This window comes from Alosa sapidissima, chromosome 24 (assembly GCF_018492685.1).
Source record: "Alosa sapidissima isolate fAloSap1 chromosome 24, fAloSap1.pri, whole genome shotgun sequence".
NCBI lineage: Eukaryota > Metazoa > Chordata > Actinopteri > Clupeiformes > Clupeidae > Alosa > Alosa sapidissima.
The window spans coordinates 22938558-22959301 of record NC_055980.1 but is presented as its reverse complement, the minus strand read 5'-3'; the positions used below and the strand labels follow the sequence as shown (position 1 = coordinate 22959301).

At 44.2% G+C, this 20744-nt stretch overlaps 1 protein-coding gene across 1 annotated transcript in view; it reads left to right on the top strand.

Moving 5' to 3' along the window:
* The window catches only part of ank3b (ankyrin 3b), a 132431-nt gene that overhangs the window by 83787 nt on the left and 27900 nt on the right, over positions 1-20744 (top strand). Inside the window, 9 exon segments of the mRNA XM_042083966.1 lie at positions 1-65; positions 3511-3522; positions 5541-5643; positions 7594-7700; positions 8227-8259; positions 10130-10354; positions 14935-15089; positions 19004-19215; positions 20080-20287. The exon segment at positions 1-65 is cut by the window's left edge and continues 59 nt beyond it. Of these exon segments, the coding sequence (XP_041939900.1) occupies positions 1-65; positions 3511-3522; positions 5541-5643; positions 7594-7700; positions 8227-8259; positions 10130-10354; positions 14935-15089; positions 19004-19215; positions 20080-20287 (1120 nt within the window).

Here is a 20744-nt window from a genome sequence, read left to right as displayed (position 1 = left end):
CTCGGAGATGACTCCCTTCCCCAGGAAGGCTACGTGGGGTTCAGCATCGGGGCACGTACGGCAAGGTAACAAACCTCCGAACACACACACACACACACACACACACACACACACACATACATATACACATACATATACAGACACTCGAAAGCTTGTGTATTTACTGACACTTCCTCAGGGTCAGAAGAGGTCAGATTGGGTCTGTCCATCTTGAGCTACCCTCTCATCCGGAGTCCATACCTGCCTCACATGCAACAGCAGCGCTAACGCTAACGCTAGCTCCAGGCTTTCTAGCAGAGGGAACTTTACTTGGTGTACAACAGCTTAGCCTGTTTACAGTCAGTGATGAGTCAGTGTAATATCAATGAGTTCAGTGACTGTAAGTAGTTTGTTTGATTGAAAGTAGCTTGCAAACATCAGGACTGACATCAGGTGGGGTCAGTTGCTGAGTCAGTGGTCCAGCAGTCTCACCAAGGAGCCACTTTGAGATTCTTGTGGAGAAACTACAGTGGTGATGAAAGAGATTACCTGGTAACCAAGCAGATGTAACTATCATAATATATACTAATACTTTGACTAGTACTTAAAATGTAGGCACTCCTACCCTCTAGTACTAGTGTTGAAAGATGCAGTGGCAATTCCTAGCTATGGTCCCCTGTGCACTGTAGCTTATGTTATTCTATTGCTGTAGCTGTAACTCTGTAGCGTAAATGCTATTCTATGGCTGTAGCTGTAGCTCTGTAGCTTCTATGTTATTCAATTGCTAGCTATACAGTAGCTCTGTAGCCTAAATGTTATTCTATTGCCATAAGTCACCTTAGATAAAAGTGCCAAATGTATAAGTAAATATAAAATGTAAGGATCCTTTTGCAGATGCTACACATTGATTGTACACACCATGAGTAGATGTCTTGTTACAGGCAATCTGTTCATGTAACAGAGCACACTAGCATAGATGCTGTGACAAGGTGTGCGCTTCCTCTTCTGCTAGTAGGCTAATTGACAGTTGGCAGTACAGCTGCTCCTAAATATGGTCCTTGGCCAGCAGCTGACAAGTAGACATTATGACAGGCCCTCGTAAAAATATTTTAGCACACTTTTATCCCAGAGCTTACACTCTCTATGTGAAGAGCGGAAAAGATGTCAGCCACGTTCTCGAAAAGAGGTCAAAGACAGACAACGGCAATCAATGGTGGAGCTAGTTTGTTCAGAGTTGTTTTGTTTTCCTTTATTTCTTTATTCCCTCTCTCTCTCTCTCTCTCTCTCTCTCTCTCTCTCTCTCTCTCCTCTCTCTCTTCCTCTGTGTCACCATCACTTTTCTCAACTCTGTATCTACTGTATATTCATACTGTAGATTGGCTCCTAAAGTGTTGCATGTGTTGGTTGTCTATGCTGTTGAAAGGTAGGGGTCATGTTATGGCTAATGTTTAACCTACAAAACACACACACACACACACACACACACACACACACACACACACACACACACACACACACACACACACACACACACACACACACACACAGCTGACTGTGGGAGCTAACTATCCCCCTCTTTGTCCCAGGGGGAACATCTGATAATATCCAATTGTTTGACAGGGTAAACTCAATATCCAATCGTTGTGACAGGATGCACTCATTATCTAGCCGCCTGTAAAGGTGTGCTATTGAGTATACAAGCCATGCACGTGAACCATTCATGAGAACACAGGAAATTGGAGCGCCATTCAATGTCACTGCCTCAAGCATTGTTGGCGATGCGAACACGAAAGTTCATGCGGCAAGCCCTGTATGGGAGTTTGGGGCAGAGCCCTCTGGGTGTCCACTGCTGCTGTTCCAAATAAAGCTATGTCAAGGGATATTCCAACTCATGGAACGTCTCTCGGCCAATCAGAAACAAATAAATAGTTCCATAGAACCCAATTGTTGTATAAAGCTCTATATTTTGAGTTATGTACTGCTTGAAGATTATCTTAAAAGAGAAGTCTGGCAATTGTTCACATAGATCTCTCTGGGGGCATGTTCATGAGCCACTTATGTTCATGCCTCCAGAGTGTATAGCACTGAAGCTGCCTGGCAGCTCTAGCTGTTGGCTGCAGCAACTCAAGCTAGGTAGAACCGAGTGTTTTCGGGGGGTGGGGGGGGTCGTACCGACAGTACTCGGTAGTGATGGGCAGATGAAGCTTTGGTGAACCACTAAACCACAGCAGTGTGAAGCTAGCGACACTAATGAAAAAATCCAATATGGCTGCCACATGTAGATTTTTCAACATAAAAGTCCTTACCCAAACAGTATATGTAGCCAAAAATATTGGTTTGCTAAGGACTTTTATGTTGAAAAATGACAGTGTGGCGGCCATCTTTTTGCTTTTCACCTAGTGTCGCTAGGTTCACACTGCTGTGGTTCAGTGGTTCACCAAAGCTTCATTTGCCCATCACTAGTACTCGGTGACCGCTAGAAACAGAGATCTATGTGAAAAATTGTCAGAATTCCTCCTTTAACGATCTGCATTGTGTAAATGACACTATTGGGGCTAAGAACACTTTCCTGGAACTCAAACATCTCTTCCTGTTTCAACGCAGAGCAAAATCCAAATGCCTTGTTTGCCTTATTTCGACCCAGCCAATAGCCTGCTTGCATTTTCATGTGCTCTCTGATCGGACAGCAAATCAACCAGAGTCTTACTGGCAGGTCACATCATCCTTGGAGTGCATAATGTGGCTGCATGGAACTGTTTTGACTTGAAGGTAACACTTCATAAGCCTTTGGAAGACACTGATTTATACCTCACAGCCAAAGATTCTAGAACAGAGCTCTGTTCTAGAATCTTTGCTCACAACTGTGAGACAGCAGCTGTGTCTCAAAACACATTGCATTCCACACAAAGTCAGACTTAACAGTCGCCTCTTCACATGTTATTTATTATGTAAATACAAGCATATGGGAGAATTCCTGAATCCTGTTCAATTACAACCAACACAGGACCAACGTGTGTGTTTTGCAAAAACAACCACATTATCAAATGCACACAGATGTAGACACATTTACAAATTCCTTTTAAGGAAAATGCTAACTTCTCTTCTCTATGCGTGCAATAACATTAGCCTAGCATTAGCCTAGCTTAGCATAATTCACTGGAGGTGTATTAGACCAGTTAGCCTATAGCCCCCTTTTAGCTACAGGCTAGCTATAGGCTAACTGTTGTAACCCACTTCCAGTAATTCTCCATGTCTGATGAGAAAGATAATGATGACGATGATGATGGTGATGATGAAGACGATGTTGATGCTGATTCCCTGCCACATCAGAGAGCACAAGCTTGATGCAAACAAAGCAAAGAGAGAGTCATCCAGTATCACGTTGCCACACCTGCTCTGGCTCCTCTCCAGTCCGCTGCGTTCAATCTCTCTCTCTCTTTTTTTCCTCTCCTCCACCTCTCTCCCTCCTCCCCTCTCACCCCACCCCACCCCACACCACCCCATTCTGACCGTATTGCCTGCCTACGCTAGTCCTAAAGTCAGGTAAGAGGGCATGGTGCTGTTCTAGTTGTGTTCTATAACCCCCCCCCCCCTCCCCCCCCGCCCTGGTCATTGCAGTCTCCATGGTAACATGTTTCGTGGTGTGTTGCTACCCCTCTACGCCAGTTCATCTGACTGAAAAGACAAAAATCTTTGTGGAGGCTCTCTGTTGTCGTTGTTCTTCTTGTCATTGTTGTTGTTGTTGTTGTTGTTGTTGTTGGTTTATGTGTTATTTAAGCATTGCATTTTGAGTTCTTTCTGTGGAGTGCGCCAATTTTGATTGTGGTTTGTTTTTTGTGTGTGACATTTTTTTTTTTTTGTGCTCAGATTTAATGCTAATGTTATCTGATTTGGATTAAGTTTTTGTTGCTTGGTGGTGTCTCCTTTGCTCAGTCAGTGAAGTGTTGACAAAGGCATGTTGTTGTTCTTTATGGTGTTGTTATTTATTGTATTATAAGCATTATTCTTGTCGTTGCTTGGTGTGTTATGCGCAGTGCACAGTTTCTCAGTGTGGCTTATTTTGGAATGAGACTGGAATGCCTCACCATGTTGCCTCCAGGGATAACTTCGACAAAGTTTCTTTGTTAATAGGATCTTTGAGTCTTTAGTTTGTTCAGTTGACTTACTACTTCCTGATTTACTTAAAAAGGACCAGTCCTGTTAATGCCCACTGTTGTTCCCATAGTTTATGTGTATTTTGCTAGTTAACACCCAAAAACCTTGAATGTGTGACTGATACATTTAGTAGTAAAAATCTGTGAGGATATTATGTTTTATTGGGCGTTAGTAGTGCAGAGTCTAAGGAGCTGGGCTAGCATACAGTAGTGAAAAGTTGTGGGTTCAGTTCACAGTCTCCACCATTATGCCCATGAGCAAGGCACTTAAACCCTGGCCCTTGTAATATAATTGACACGTAAGTCACTTTGGATTTTAAAAAAAGTCTGTAAATGAATAAATGTAAATATTATGAGTCCAAAAACTTTTGTAGAAGTCTTGTAGAAAAAAAAGACCCAGTAGGTGTGTCTTAGATATACATCTAGAGCTGTCTGTATTGGTTAAAGAGTGTCCTCACTGTTATGAGGACTGTAGGCGAAAGCCATGCAGAGAGTTCCAGCTAACCCTCGAGCCCTTACTCGCGTGTTTACTCCAGACGTGGATCCCACCCTTCCCACCCCTCACCGCCCCAAATGCGTCAGGGTCCTGTGTTAATTACGAGCACAGCCTCGCTCCTTCCAAAAGCACCCCAACTGCAAATAGAAATCTATTTGCGTCCCTGCGCTCCCCAAACCCTTTGCTCAGAGAATCGTTGATACACCGTCCCCACCAGTTGGTCTCTCTCACAACTGTTTTCGCTTTTCAAAAATGCAAATGTCATTTTTTGGAGCGCAGATCAAAAAGGTGATATTTGCATTGGTTTCATCCTTCTCACTGACTTCCCGGTCCCCGTTTTACTGTCTGTTGATTGGAGGGAAAGACCATTCTTTTAGTCATCTTCTTAGTCATCTTCTACATCAAATGCTCCTCACTCTCCCAACTCCTTCAAAGAAATGGTTCCACTTTTTCAGTGTCATTCTCTTTCATGTTCTCTCAGACCGAAAAGAAAATAAAAGTCCATGCATACTTCCTCCATTATCAGTGATCATTCTGTGCATCTTGTGCCGTGAGGGTTTTTTTGTTTGTGTTTGTGACTTGTTCACTTGCTCCCTGGAGGTTGCATGCAGTAATCGCCGTGTTTTTGTTTGTGTTTGTTTGTTTGTTTGTTTGTGTGTGTGGTGTGTGTTTCTTTCTTTCTTTCTTTCTTTCTCTCTGTTCATCTCATCATCACCACCCCTGCCCCTTCCATAACCGCCCCCCTGCACTGCCCACCCCTTCCCACTGACCGCCCTGCCCTGCCCCCCCTGGCCCCACCCTCACCCCCTGCACCCTGCCCATCCCACAACCCCCCCCCCCCCCCCCCGTCCGCTCTCACGCCCCCTGTCCTCCCTGCTGTGCGCGGTGTGCTAACGTGTAAACTACACCAGCCTCCGCTCCTTCAGTTCGGACAGGTCCAACACACTCAACAGGAGCTCTTTCACCCGGGACAGCATGATGATCGAAGAGATCCTGGCCCCCACCAAGGAGACGGTAAGTACCCCCCCCCCCCCCCCCACACACACACACACACACACACACACACGCCACACATACACACACTCACACACGTCATACACACAGACACACACACACACACACCCAACACCTCCAACTACAACTACAACTTACTCAAACGGAACACAACCTTTCCTCGAACTGTGGCTCAAGGACATGAGTCCCATTCAGACAAGCTACTGGAGGTGTCAGATGTGCTGTCTACACCTCCATGGCTTGTGGCTTATTCAAGTGAAGCGCTTGATGGAGGACTAATGTTGACAAATGCTGCCGCTGCTGCTGCTGATGATGGCTGAGAAATCCTACAAGAAATCATAGACATATGTACACGTGTGCATGTCTGTGGAGGAAATGACTGTGGTGTAACAGGAAAGTCATCATTTAGAATGTTTTAATAGTCTGCTGTCAGAAGTTTAAGTTGATACCCTGAAGTGAACGAAAGTTGCCTAGAGGAATAGTGACCTAGCAGATTAACTTTGTCATGGGCCAGTTTCCCGTTCATGGATTAAGCCTTTTTTTGAGACTAAAAGAAATACTACACAAAAAATCTTTTAATCTAGGACTACGTAAACACAATCCGCATATGCAGGCAACTGTTTTGTTTGTATGTTTGTATGTTTTCTGATGGTTCATTAAAAGACTGATGGCCTCTGACATGCTGCAGTTGTCGCTAAATATATGTGTTCCCTCATAATAGAATGGGTACGCCCCCCTCCCTCTAAAACAGGGTGATCTTGGCATACGTCATGTCATAGTATCTTACAGAAATGAATGGACGCAAGCCATGATTGCCTTTAGATTTATAGACGGACACTGCCTCTTCATCTGTAGAGGTCATCTGCTGATATCTCAATCACACCTGATGGACAGCCTGGGGAGTTTGCCAGTGGTTCTCTGGTTTGTGTCCCTCCAAAGCAGCTTGGCAGTCTTCTCAGCGAGACTTTGCCTGTATATGAGTGTGTGTGTGTGTGTGTGTGTTGAAGGACTTTTCTCTTGTTTTTTTTGTTTCGTTTTCAAATGCTTCAGGGTCTCTGTAAAGAGACGCCTGTCCATCTTGAGCGCCATAATAAGGTACAGGACACACAAGACACCCCCTCCCCTCCCCTCCCTCCTCTCCCTCCTCTACCATTTAGCTCCCTCTCCATGTGGCACAGATGAGGGCAAAGCCACACACTTTGCCAGAGTGCATCATCAGCCAGCTTGATCCCTCCACTCCACACCTAGGAGTTAATGCCTTGGGTCTATTTGTTTGACTTCGTTTGCTCTTTTAGCGTTCTCTTTTAGCGTTTGCTAGCAGCACTTCTCCTTTAGATTGCATTGCGATGTTCACCAATGCAGTTTTTTTTTTTTTCACTGAAATGATCCACCCCCATCATTGTCACCTTATTGGCTGTTAAGTTTGAGGCTGTTAAGTTTGTTTGCTTCTAGAACCTTTTTTTCCCTATAAGTTCTGGATGCTACAGGCATGTGCGGTGAGAATGCGCTGTTCCCTCAGATAATGTGTGTGTGTGTGTGTGTGGGTGTGAGTGGACGTGGTGTGTGTGTGTGTGTGTGTGGGTGTGTGTGAGTGAGTGTGTGGGACACTATAATAAGATACCCATTTACATTTCAAGAATGTGCTCGTTTAATGCAGGGGTCAAGCCATCCTATGTTACATTACACTTAAACAGATACACACCAAGCCCACCAAAATACCCGACCCACTCACACACACACTTTATGACAGATAGTTACTATTACACACTTTCTCTCTTTCAAAAACTCTCACACATATACACATACAAACTATAACATACATAATTGAACACATGCAATAGCACAATTAGCTGTAAACCCATGTAAACACATGCAGTACACACACACACACACACACACACACACACACACACACACACATATTCACTCAGCATGTTCTCTGCCCCATAGCATCTTGCGGCAGCCAGGGAACACGACACTGACTCTCTGAGGAGGTACAGCTGGGCAGCAGACACACTGGACAATGTCAACCTGGTCTCCAGTCCTGTCCACTCAGGGTAAGTGTGTGTGTGTGTGTGTGTGTGTGTGTGTGTGTGTGTGTGTGCATGTGTGAACATGTGTGTGTGTGTGTGTGTGCCTGTGTGTATTATTTCACTATGTGTATTGTTTCACAAACCTGTGATTTTCCACCAAAGATTTATCTTTGTCTTTCAACAAGTTACCCATCAACTCCTCTCTATCATCCTCCAGTGTTTTCTTTATAATCTTTCCTTTCTCCAATCCTGAGTAGTTTTATCCCATGACATCTCTCTCTCTCTCTCTCTCTCTCTCTCTCTCTCTCTCTCTCTCTCTCTCTCTCTCTCTCTCTCTCTCTCTCTATCTCTCTCTCTCTCTCTCTCTGGTCTGTCGACGGTCATCTCTCATGTTGACTGCAGAGCTAGAGGCATGCAGTGTTTACGTTGACCGTTTATGCCTTATGTTGTTTACCTCTAGTGCGGTGAAGTGAAGCGCTCTCTCTCTCTCTCTCTCTCCCTGGTGTTCTAGCGTTCATTTATTCATTTGTTTTGGTTTCTTCTCCTACAGCTTCTCCTCTCCTCTTCCTCAGTATGACTCCAGGTGACCCTCCTGTGCTCACGGTTTTCTCTTTGTATCTCTTCTTCTTCTTTTTCTTCTTCTCTCGTTTATTCCTATCTCTCTCTCTCTCGTTTTTTTTCTCTCACTTTCTTTTATTGTTTTTGTCTGTGCTTGTTTTCATCTGTGAGATGCCTCACAATAATGACACGTTCGACAGAGACTAGGCACACATCTGCACCAAGATGTTTCTGCCCTTCACGGTGATAGAGTTAACGCTACAAGTGCTAGATTATAGCTACTAGAACTGCCGAAGCGGCCATTTTGACCCTTTGATTTTAAACTCTATATTCAACTGTTTTTCTTTTTAAACAGTCATCTTTTTTAAAGACAATTAAACTGTCAAAACGACCCTTCGTGGCGGCAGTTCTAGTGTTAACAGAAGGAGCCAGGCCTTCATTTGTTCAGAAAGCAGAAGTAAAATATTTAATATAGATAATCCCACAGAGTTCAGTTCCCGCACATTTCTAAACTTTTAACCTCGTTGTTGTCCGCAGCATGGACAGGACAGCAGCTTAGACAGATTCTCGGTCAAGAATAAAGGAGTGTTTTGTTCTGATAAACATGAGGTTTTTATTTTTAGATACTAATTTTCTTAGAACGCTCTAGGCCTTTAGCACTGTTCCTGTTCCACGCACTGCAGTGGTTATGTTTCAAACAAAGATCCATGCTGCAGATACATTTGGCTATGGTCACCCATCAGACTGGTTAGACTTCTGTTAGCACAGGCTCTTATTCACTAACCTCTGTGCGCATCTAGTCACAGAGAATTAGCACCCCGTTCAAGACAATCGGTAACATTATCCTCTACTTAAATAAAGTGTTACATTGTAAGGTAGAACTGGAAATAGACAACCACAAAATGTCTTTTTTAATGCCAGGTTAAAAGTTCATATTTTAATACAAGTAACTGATATGCCTAATTCATATTATCAGATGACATAAAGTACATACTGTAGTGAGTATTGTCTTAAGGCACATGTGATTTTGCAGTAAATGGTTAAATATAAGAAAGAAATTCAAGCAAAAATTACTTTTTTTAATTGAAGAGCAGTTCAAGCACAAATGATGTGCATTCACACGGTTGATGAATGAGACATATTAATTGCTAGGAGATGACAACCTGTAGAATGGAATCTGATCGATATGTCAGAGGGGCATTCTCGAACTGACCACACTCCACCAGTCTTTTTCACACTCCTGATTGGTTGAGGCACGGAATGTCATTCTCCCACTCTATGAGAATTCTATGTGTTATTCAGTAACTCCAGAAGATATTGACCGCCAGTGTAATATTGACCACCTCTCTCGCTATGAGTGTTCTTTCCTGGCAGTGTTCACAGACAGTAACGACTAACTGTGGTCTGGTTTAACCCACAGCTGTGTTTGACCATGGTGTTTCTTAACAAAAAAAAATCTGTCTCATCCATGTTTTGGTTTATGCTGAGTGAAAACATGTTTGTGTCTAAATTTGAACTAACTGCCAGGTCAGATGATTCATAGGCAATTCCATCTCTTTTCTCTCCCCTACTCACACACACTCTCTTCCTCCTGGATGTGTTTCAGTGTGTGTGTGTGTGTGTGTGTTTTCTTATAGTCACAGCATGGGAAAGGTCATCATTGATAGCCACAGAGGCAGGGCAACCTGCTTACCTTTTCAATGTCACCACTGACTGGTATTTTTTATACTGTCTTTTTGTCTACCACAACCTCTCCTCTCTTTTTCTGTCTGTTCCCCTCTCTCTCTCTCTCTCTCTCTTTCTGTCTGTATATCCTCCTATTTGTCTTCCTCTCTTCATCTTTTCTCTTCCCTCCCTCCTCTTCTATCCCTCCTTCCTTCCTTTCTTGTCACCAGGTTCCTGGTCAGTTTCATGGTGGACGCGCGCGGAGGCTCCATGCGCGGCAGCCGCCACAACGGCATGCGCATCATCATCCCGCCGCGCAAGTGCACGGCGCCCACGCGCATCACCTGCCGCCTGGTCAAGCGCCACAAGCTGGCCTCTCCGCCGCCCATGGTCGAGGGCGAAGGCCTCGCCAGCCGCCTGGTCGAGGTGGGCCCAGCGGGAGCGCAGTTTCTGGGGTGAGTCTCTCCAGCCGACTCCCCCTGTCTCTGGTGGTGTCGTCTTTTTTGGGTCCTCTTGCTTCTCGCCCCCCTCCCCCCCACCCCCAACCTCTCTTCTTTACTTGAGCACTTCTACAGTCATGCTTTATCTCTTACGTTCATTCCCATAGATGCCCCCCCCCCCGCCACACACACACACACGCCTACCATGCGAAAGTTCTTTTCTTTGGATAGGCAGGTGCTGTTTCAAAGAGCACTAAGATCCCCCTGCCCCACCCCCTTTTTTTTGTAATCATATTAGCAGACACAGATGCCCGCTAGCGCTAGTTTCTGTTGCCTTTTTGTTTGTGTAGCTTCCTGCATCCATCTTAGCGGTCTTAGATGATGATAGATGTAGTCCATATAGTTTCACACTACACTACAGAAGCTATAGCACCTTTTTAGAGAAACTTAAAGCTGAGCTGAATGAAACTACAAACACTGAGATATTATGAAGTTTACTCGGAAGTTACATTAACTTCCCGAAGCAGATGAGAGGGTTGAGTGCAGGTATTTAGTTCCTCTATCAGCCTCCCCTCAGAAAGACTCTCAGATGCCTGCTGATTCCGGTCTGGTCTAGTCTGGTCTGGCAAGGCTCTGGCCCTGACTCGGCCCAAATTCGGTCCGAATGACCCAGGGATCCTGTACAGGCCAGATCCGCTCCTGAGCAGAGGTGGAGAAGTCCTGCTGCGGCAAGTGAAAGTCGTACTGTGTATCGGTTCTACCTGTGCACTATCTACCTGTGCACTTGACACCTACCTGGCTGAGAGAAGTTGTGCTCATCAGAGAATTAGCTGGGAAAGTGACATGGTTGGAACAAATATGTCGTCAGGACTTTTACTCTCTGAAGCCGGAGTTTTTCACCTCTGCTCCCAGGTCGGCTGGTACTTTGAGACGACGTTCCCTGCAGGAATGACAGCTGTGTTCTCTATCTCCCTCCCTCTCTCTTTGTCTCTCCCACCTCTTCCTCCTCCACCTCTTCCTCCTCCTCCTCTTCCTCCTCCTCCTCCTTCTACTCATTCTGCCACTCAGTAAGCTCCACCTGCCTCGCAATCTCCCATCCCTCAGTGATGGCGAGAGGCTGGTTAGCCGAATCCTTCAGCTCGGCCCCCGAGGAACAAAATTTATTGGGTAGGACTGTATGTTTAGAAACAAGGAGATGCCCACCCGCCTTCGCAAATTTTTGTTTTAAGTGCTGCTGTTCTTCTCCTTATTATGATTATTCTAATCATACTCTAGTTTTATTGTTTATTTATCGTTTAATTTACTTTATTTAAGTTGGCGTCACCTCCTTCATGGGTTCGGTTTCAAGCTTTCAGTGGACTGCAAGAGGGCCTCTGAAAGCTGACCCAGATGGGTTGGCTGACCTTGGCTGCGATTCCTGGACTTGCGCTTTTGCAGGGCATGATGGACCCATCCCACTATCATGTTATGGCTACCATCCTCTTTTTACTTTTAGAGAGATTGTTTTTGATTTGATGCTCATGTTTTATTTGTTTTGGATGGTGGGGTTTGGAGGCAGGTAGGGAGGCTTTCTCTGTGCAAAACTAGAAGAAGTTATTGTGTTGTGTCGAACTTCCTTACTGTAGTTTTCCTTTACGACTGAAATTTTGGAAAAACTTTGCTGAAACATTTTGACGTAGGCTTTCTTGACAATCTAACCGTAGAGCTCGATTTTTAACAGGGCCATGAGTGGGGCCTTTGCATTTGCTCTCCGAAAACAGTGTGCCCTGTCTCCCATGGCAACACTGAAAAAACATTTACCCAAGTTTGGCATTCCGCTGTCTCTGGAAGCACGGGGAAGGTGTTCACTGTCGCGCACACAGTCGGTCAGCTGATCTATACCACCTACTCCTTTAGCACACTTACAGTCATTTATATTCATACCGTTCAATTGGCCATTTCTTCTCTGTCAGTTAATTCAATCAAGTTCATGTTATCAGTTGACGTTATTGACGACAGTATCAAAGCTGCTCGTTTTTTTTTTGCACAGATTGTTCATGCCATTACGTTCCAGTTCAATTCCACAGGGAAGCCATCAATTACGTAACACGTTGGCACTTTTCCTCTGTGTCGTTCCTCAAATGAACAGCAGCTCCCATCCTGCCACTGTCGATTAGTTACTCATGAATAAACCCAATTAGTGTTTAAGCCATCGTAACTCATACTGTGGAGTGCATCACGAATAGATCGAATTTGTCTTTTGAAATTTGACAATAGTCGACTCAGCATTTGACAATAGTCGACTCAGCATACCTTCACTTACAGTACCTTTCTGCACAGCTGAAGAAAACATGGGGCTCTGTTTACTCAACCTCAGAGGGTTTACACAGGGCTCTCTCCTTTGCTCTTTCTCTCTCTTTCTATCTCTCTCTCTCTGTCTCTCTCTCTGTCTCACGCTTGTCCGCCACGGAAGCTGTGAAATCCACCTCTCGTGAAAGAGAACAGAACAGCATGTTCTCGTCGCTGCTCACGCGGCCAAACAGTATCCCGGATCAGACTCTGTGGCCTGTGTTTCACAGTGTTAGAGAGGGAGGGTTTATGAGCCATCATATCTGCCTCTGTGCCATGATCTCCTTTTATTAGCGGAATAAAAACGTTATGTGGTTTCAGAGGATTTGTGCAGTTACACCCTCTCTGCATCCACAGTTTTATGTGGCAGGGATGCTAGGCTACGGTGTACTGCTGATCCCACACTGAAGAACTGAGGGATGCTACGCTGTACTCAGGGGGCAGGATGTGGAGGATTAGCTTAGTTAGCATTCCATTAGTTAGCCAGTTAGCATTCCAGCAGGCTGCCACCATCTTTAAAAATGCCGCCCGACATGTGCTCAATTCTGGCCCCATTTAAACAAATAAGCCAGTTAGATTCTGCATTTCCGGCCTCAAATTATGTCAGTCTGGATTGGCTGATCCTCCTAGCAGGAAATTGCCATCTTAACCACCGATTCACGACATGCCACGTCATTTTACAATGTTTCAATCTGTAAGGTGTCACCTACAGTAATTGGCTAACTCTAGATGGTGCTGGAAATATACTGTGACAGCCATTTTTTAAAAAGGATATATGCGGTGATTTTTGAACATTTTTAGCTGAAGTAGCAAGCCTAGCATGGGCCATTGAAATGACCAGGGGGTACTTCCACCCTCTATCCAGTTCTATATAATACCTCCATGGTTGTACTACTGATCCAACGGACTCCATTTTGGATTTCCTTCCTACTGGTCAATCAACTTCCTGTTTACACTGTACACAGTAGGCTATGACAGAAAATGACAGAAGTTTACTAGCCATTCAGTTAATAGTAGGCTATTTCTAAATGAACATAGCTTAAGTTATCTAACCAGATCGGTAACATCAGTTGCTTGATTAAGGTTAAGAACGTTTTAAACCCTTTTCCTGTTTGCTGGAGGTAGTGACACACAGCATTTTCATAAATTCGGTCTACGTTACCATGAGACGAGGTCCTGAAGACAATGACTATAGAAAAAATACATATTTACCAATGTTTTAACGTAAACAGGAAGTTGATATGCCAGTACAAGTGAATCCAAAATGGAGTCTTGCACAGAGCCTAGTCAAGTCAAGTCAACTTTATTTATATAGCGCATTTCATACACAGAAGTCATTCAATGTGCTTTACATAAACAAAAGCAAACCGGATGATAAAAGCATAGAGCCTATACTGATATGAGGAACAGTGTGTCCATCCTAATCCTGGCGCAGTGAGCTGCCTGCAACAACAGTGGCGCTCGGGGAGCAGTGTAGGCTGCAGTGTATGCTATATGGGTGGTGCAGGAGCAGGGTTTTAATATACTGCTAATAATTTGTAACTGACTTTGGAATTTGGTTCTGGCTGATGCCATCACTCTAGCAGTAGGCATACAAAACAATTTAAAGACTACATACAACATGAAATATATTAAAATATAATATGAAATGTAGACAGTGCAACACAATGTGTGTGTGTGTAGTCTATCTCAAGTTAAGTTTCAGACAGATGGTATTAGATGGTATGTAATTGTGGCCAGTGGTGAAGAATGAGTCATTCTTTCATTGGCCTCTTTGGATGTTTCATTGGAGATGTAAGAGGGTTTGAAATTGTAGGGCTTATTTTCCCAGTGAGATTTCTCTGAACTTGTGTGCACAACCGCTCTTGTGTGGATGTGTCCATTGACATCCCACAATTATCATCAGTGCAAGCAAGCTTCTCTCTCCATCCCCATTCCCAAATCATGGATATCTATTACTTTTTGGATATGTGTGTGTGTGTGTCCGTGTGTGTGTGGGTTGTGTGTGTGTGTGAGAGAGAGAGAGAGAGAGAGAGAGAGAGAGAGAAACTGTGTATGTGTACATATGCTTTATGAGTATCTCTGTGTATGTGTGTCTGTGTGTGTGTGTGTGAGATAGAGAGAGAGAGAGAGTGAGAGACTATGTATGCATATGATGTATGAATAGCTGTGTGTGTGTGTGTGTGTGTGTGTGTGTGTATGTGTGTGTGTTTGTGCTTGTATATGTGTGTTCACTTACACCCCTTTGCTGTGTCCCCCCGACGCAGGCCGGTGATCGTGGAGATCCCCCACTTCGGCTCCATGCGGGGCGAGGAGCGCGAGCTCATCCTGCTGCGCAGCGAGAACGGCGAGACCTGGAAGGAGCACCAGTACGACTGCAAGATCGAGGACCTCAACCAGCTGCTCAACGGCATGGACGAAGGTACGCGCGGAGCGTCTGGTTGGGTGCTAGTGTGTGGAGGGCCTGTCAGTTGCCTCCTGTTTTCTTCTCTTATGGCCTCCTTACACCAAACAACTTTTAACAAGATTTGGGAAAGATTCTTGAAAGAGTCTTCTTGTAGTCTTTTAACTAATGCCCCCCATTCAAGCTTTACTCAAAAGACTACAATCTTTCAAGAATCTTTCCCAAATCTTGTCAAAGTTGTTTAGTGTAAGGAGGCCATTAGCTGGCCTGGAAAAGCATGTGTCACGTTTTTATTTCTGTTTTGCGCCTCACTCAGAGAGTGCAACAAAGCACGTGCACATCCTACTGTATCTTTGAAACTGGGAGCAGGACTAAAGGCGAACAAGTAACAAGTAAAACAAAAGTCCGCTACCACCAGTATATTCTCCCAATAGTTTCATTTCATTACGGGACGTTTCGGGCCTTTCAACCCTGTGTCCCAATGGTCAAGCTTTTCTTTAGTCACTGAAATGGACAAGCTGGAGGTGGAGAAAGCATCTCTATGCGTGATATGTGGGCATTGATTGTGCCTTCAAGCTCAAAAAGTTTCATATTTCCAGTACACTGTACTATCAATGTCTGATTTCAATACCTTATAGCCTTCCAATAGATCAAAGTCAAAGTCAGCTTTATTGTCAATTTCTTCACATGTTCCAGACATACAAAGAGATCGAAATTACGTTTCTCACTATCCCACGGTGAAGACAAGACATATTTTACCAATTTAAGTCCACAGACAAACATAACATTCAAGTAAACAAAAAAGTAAGTAAATAAGTAAATAAGAGGGCACATATAATAATGAAAAAAATAAGAGCAGCAAAATTTGGTTGAAATTGTGCATAGACAGTCAATAAAATACTAGTGCAAAGTCAGGCCAATAAAAGGCTTGGGTAGTTCTGTTTGACCTAAGTAAGAAAGAAAGTGGCATAGTGGTGCAAGTTATGTAAGAGCAGCAGAAGTGTTGTGTTTTCAGGACAACAACAACAAGTTGTCAAGTGTGCAAGTGTGCAAGTGGAGTAGTGCAGGCGGCCATTGTGGGTCCAATGTCCAGGATGTTATGTAGCTGAGGGTGGAGGGGGGAGAGGAGGGAGAGAGTTCAGCATCCTTACAGCTTGGTGTATGAAGCTGTTGGTGAGTCTGGTAGTGCGGGAGCGCAGGCTTCTGTACCTCTTCCCAGAGGGCAGTAGATCAAACAGACTGTGAGCGGGGTGACTTGCATCACTCACAATTTTGGTCGCCTTGCGGGTGAGGTGGGTGGTGTAAATGTCCTTCAGGGAGGGGAGTGAAGCACCAATAATCCTTCGGTGTGTAATTATTGTTCGGGAGCAAAACATTTTTGACAATTGTAATATAGCTTTAGGCCAAATACACGTATTTCACATGGACTAATTAAGCCCCTCTCATACTGTAGATTGAAAAATGTAACTGCTTCATCTCTCAGAGGTGTCTCAGATGCTCGATGCAGTCCCTGAGAACTAGCCTGGAAAATCCAGACCATGATAATCTAGAAAGATTAAGGGTCTGGCCACGAATAATGAAAATGGCCCAACTCAAGGGGCGACACCAAGCATGCGATGCAAGGGGTAAAAGTAACGTGCATCATTGCTCATTGCCAGAGTGTCAAGTGTCAGAGAATTCAATTGTGCTTTTGCGAGAACTCTGGAATTTCCAGGGTACCTGAGAACCAGGCCTGACCATGACAACGTCACGGTCATCAGTGTATTGTTTAGAGAGTCAGTCACCCAGGGCCTGCACATTCTGGAGCATGTGTGGGCAGTGCATATGTTTGTTATGACAGTGTCCAGCATTCCTGAATCTCGATGTGCGGCTTCAGAAGTAAACCTTTCCTTCTCCTCCATTTTGACATAAACCACACAGCATCACTTTTTTTTCCAGGCTCATGAAAGGAAAGCAAAATTCCTGGTATTAAACAGAAATTTTCCATCCCCCCCAAACACACACACACACACACACATGCACACACACACACACACACACACGCACACATACGCACTCACTCACTCAGATGGGGATTTGAATTTTCCATCTTTCTCCTCCTGTCAAATTCATCACCGTGTCAGCTGGAGCAGAAATGGTGTTTGCCATCCAACTCAGAAACATGCAGAGACCAAGTAGTCTTGCTTTTTATGTGATCAGTGCTGGCATCTCAAGCAAAGAGATTGTTCCATCTGTTTGGTGTGAGTTTATACAAAGCATTAAGTGACAGGATATGTGCTCGTCTAGGTTTTTTGTTAGATGTTAGATGAAACAATGACGAGGTCCAAGTATTTTGTTCAAACAGTGCTGGTCCACAGACTGCTGCGGATGTACTGGACTTAGAAATTGAGACAGTACACTGTTTCTCCGTGCTGATATCTCTGTCCATCTGTTTTTAACTTGATCAGGTATTGTTTATAAAATGTTCTTGTGTTTAAAAGAGATATGGTGGCTATTTATTCACTCGTCATTGATCATTTTGAGAAGCAGTATCCGATAATGATAAGAGTCTAAGCTGGCAAGTCGAGATATACGCCTGCGTCAAACAAACATCTGATTCAACTCATGGTGTTTGTAGTTGGCCCAATGTCTGGCAGTCGATATTTGTATGAGTACAACTAAGCTTTTAGTTTCCCTTTTGTCTATCTTTCAAAAGTGTTAGTTGTGCAAGGACCTTGGTCAGAATGTGACTGTGAAACAAACATCTGAGTCAAATCACAAACCCACTCGTGTTTCCTGTGTTTTTCCTGAGCAGAGGAACCGGATGTGCTAGATTAGCTCTTTTGTGTCTCCTTCTGGGGTTTTGGGCTGGTGTCCCGATTCCCAACCTTGTCATCAGGTCACCTGGTCACCTGGGGATTTGAAAAAATATGAAAACACACAAATATTTACATACAGACTTGCAAACATTAAAAGAAAGTGGCACACTCCACCAATGTGTCCTCCCAGAACTGGAAAGATGCACAAATAAACTTTTTTTCTTCTGATATCTTTGCTAATGCACCAGTATTTTTTGCAGTGTATCAGTACTAGAAAGGTAGGGGGTCTATCATGAAACACTACCTTAAAAAAAAACTATATGATTCCTCTTTTTTGTTATCAGTGCTTTTAGAATGACAGTGTTTAAATAAAAGGGAAGCTAGCTGCTACACCAGGCACGTAACTGAAGTGTTCCGTTCGCGTTGCGTCTGCTGCAACAGTTCGCTTCCACTATAATCAATGGAAGTAGCTACGCCAGACGTGGTAGCAGCGCCTGCGTTTGAAAAAAAATAGACCAGTCTTCTGGATTTTACGCGTCGCGAAAGGAGCGCCTGGTGTAGCTTCCCTGTAAGAGAGAGTGCTACAGTACAGTATGTGTGTGTGCAGTACTTTGGTTCCACACCCTGCCATAGGCTGCCATAGCCACAAAAGGTCACAACAAAGTATTGAGTAAAGGCTGTGAATACTTATGTACAAGTGATTTCTTTGTTTTTTATTTTAGATAAATGTGCAAAAATCTCAAACTTTTTTTAATTTGTTATTATGGGGTATTATGTGTAGAATTGTGAGGGGAAACAATAATTTAATCCATTTTGGAATAAGGCTGTAACATAACAAAATGTGGAAAAAATGAAGCGCTGTGAATACTTTCCGTATGCACTGCATATTAGGTCTTTAATATAATATTGTTTCAGTATCAGTATTAGGCTATTTATGGAAGGTGTCATTATCAAAGTCATAACTCTGGTATTGTGACAACGCGTTGTCCCATACCTGGTCTTCAGATCAAAGACACTTATGTTGGAGTTGGAGACATGCACGGCCAACTACACGTCTTGCTGTTTCTGTCCTGGCTAGCGTCCAGCGTCTGGTCATCTCGTCTAAGTGCTCGTGCCACTCGTGTGTTTCCGCAGAGCTGGAGAGCGCCGAGGAGCTGGAGAGGAAGCGCATCTGCCGCATCATCACCAAGGACTTCCCGCAGTACTTCGCCGTGGTGTCGCGCATCAAGCAGGAGAGCAACCAGATGGGGCCCGAGGGCGGGCTGCTCACCAGCAAGACCGTGCCGCTCGTCCAGGCCTCCTTCCCCGAGGGGGCGCTCACCAAGAAGATCAGAGTGGGACTGCAGGTCTGTACGCACCACGCACACACTGATGGAGCTTTGGACTGGTACACTCAGGACACGAGTATCTGCCAAATGCTTTCAAGCCACACTCTTAAAACGAACGTGTTGTCCCTATCTGGAGACAGAGATGTTTTTAAAAAAACAAACAACGCAAGTTGTATTGTTTTCATCGGAAGTTGTGTTACTTTCAACACAATATTGTGTACAGCACAGTTTGTGTTCTTTTTTTAATTTGTTACACAATATCTATCTGGACACAGAGATGTGTTAAAAACAACGCAAGTTGTGTTGTTTTCAACACATTCGTTTTAAGATATGATTTTCAAAATGTATGGTATTAAATTGTATTAGAATTGTTGACTTCCAACGCACTGGGCACCCATTTAGGTCTAGGCGAGTGTCCAGTGCATCAAAAGCTGTTGAAAAGGGTCATGCTCCTGTGCGGACCAAGAAAGTAATACCAGGCAATGGTAGAGACGTTGTTCTGCCTATTATAGCCTGTGTATCAGTTACACTGCATGATCTGTAATCTATAACGTTAGGCATATAGCATTCTGTGTCATCTTTTATATACTTTCTTATGGACATATATGTAGGGAACTCACTAGTGATGTAAAGGGCCGTTCACACCAAAATGATAACTTAAATGATAACTCCAAAAAACTATCGCTCCAGCTAATACGAATGACAACATCCACACATAAACTATACCGATGACGGTGTGAAGAACGATATCGCCGGAGGCCCTTTCAGTTATCATTCTAGATATCGTTGTTGGTGTGAACTATACCGATAGTCAGTTATCAGTTATCATTCTAGATATTGTTGTTGGTGTGAACGGCCCTTAACGTGCTGCGTTCCCTCCAGGCCCAGCCGGTGCCAGATGAGGCGGTGAAGAAGATCCTGGGCAACAGAGCCACGTTCAGCCCCATCGTGACCGTCGAGCCCCGCCGCAGGAAGTTCCACAAGCCCATCACCATGACGATACCAGTCCCACCACTCTCGGGCGAAGGTGTTACCAACGGCTACAAGGGCGACTCCACCCCTTGCCTACGTCTTCTTTGCAGCATCACAGGCAAGTGGTTTTCAGTGGAAGGCAATATATTGGATAGGTGGGAAGGTCTTCAGATGATTCAGCGGTCAGCAGTTGTAATGGTCTCTGATCCTGGTCGATTCACCAACATCTCACAGTTACTGCACAGCTAGATCAATATCCTTAAACCCTCATAATGCAAAGATCTCCATTATTAGAGCAGTTTAAATCATGTATTGAACAGCAGTCTTTGCTCTGCACTGCAGTGGTTTAGGAAATCCCAATGCTGCTGTGCTCAGCCTCTCCTCATTCTCATCTCTCAGTTTAGTATAACCAAAGATCCTTGATTACTAGCTCCGCTTTAACCCTCTCTGGTATAACTGGGGGAAATTTCTATTCTATTCAGTGTAACTTGATGTGGTTCAGGTGTGAGTGAGTGGCAGTATTGTGATTGTGCATCCCTTAGCACTGTGTACTCAGATCAAATCAGATGGAAGAA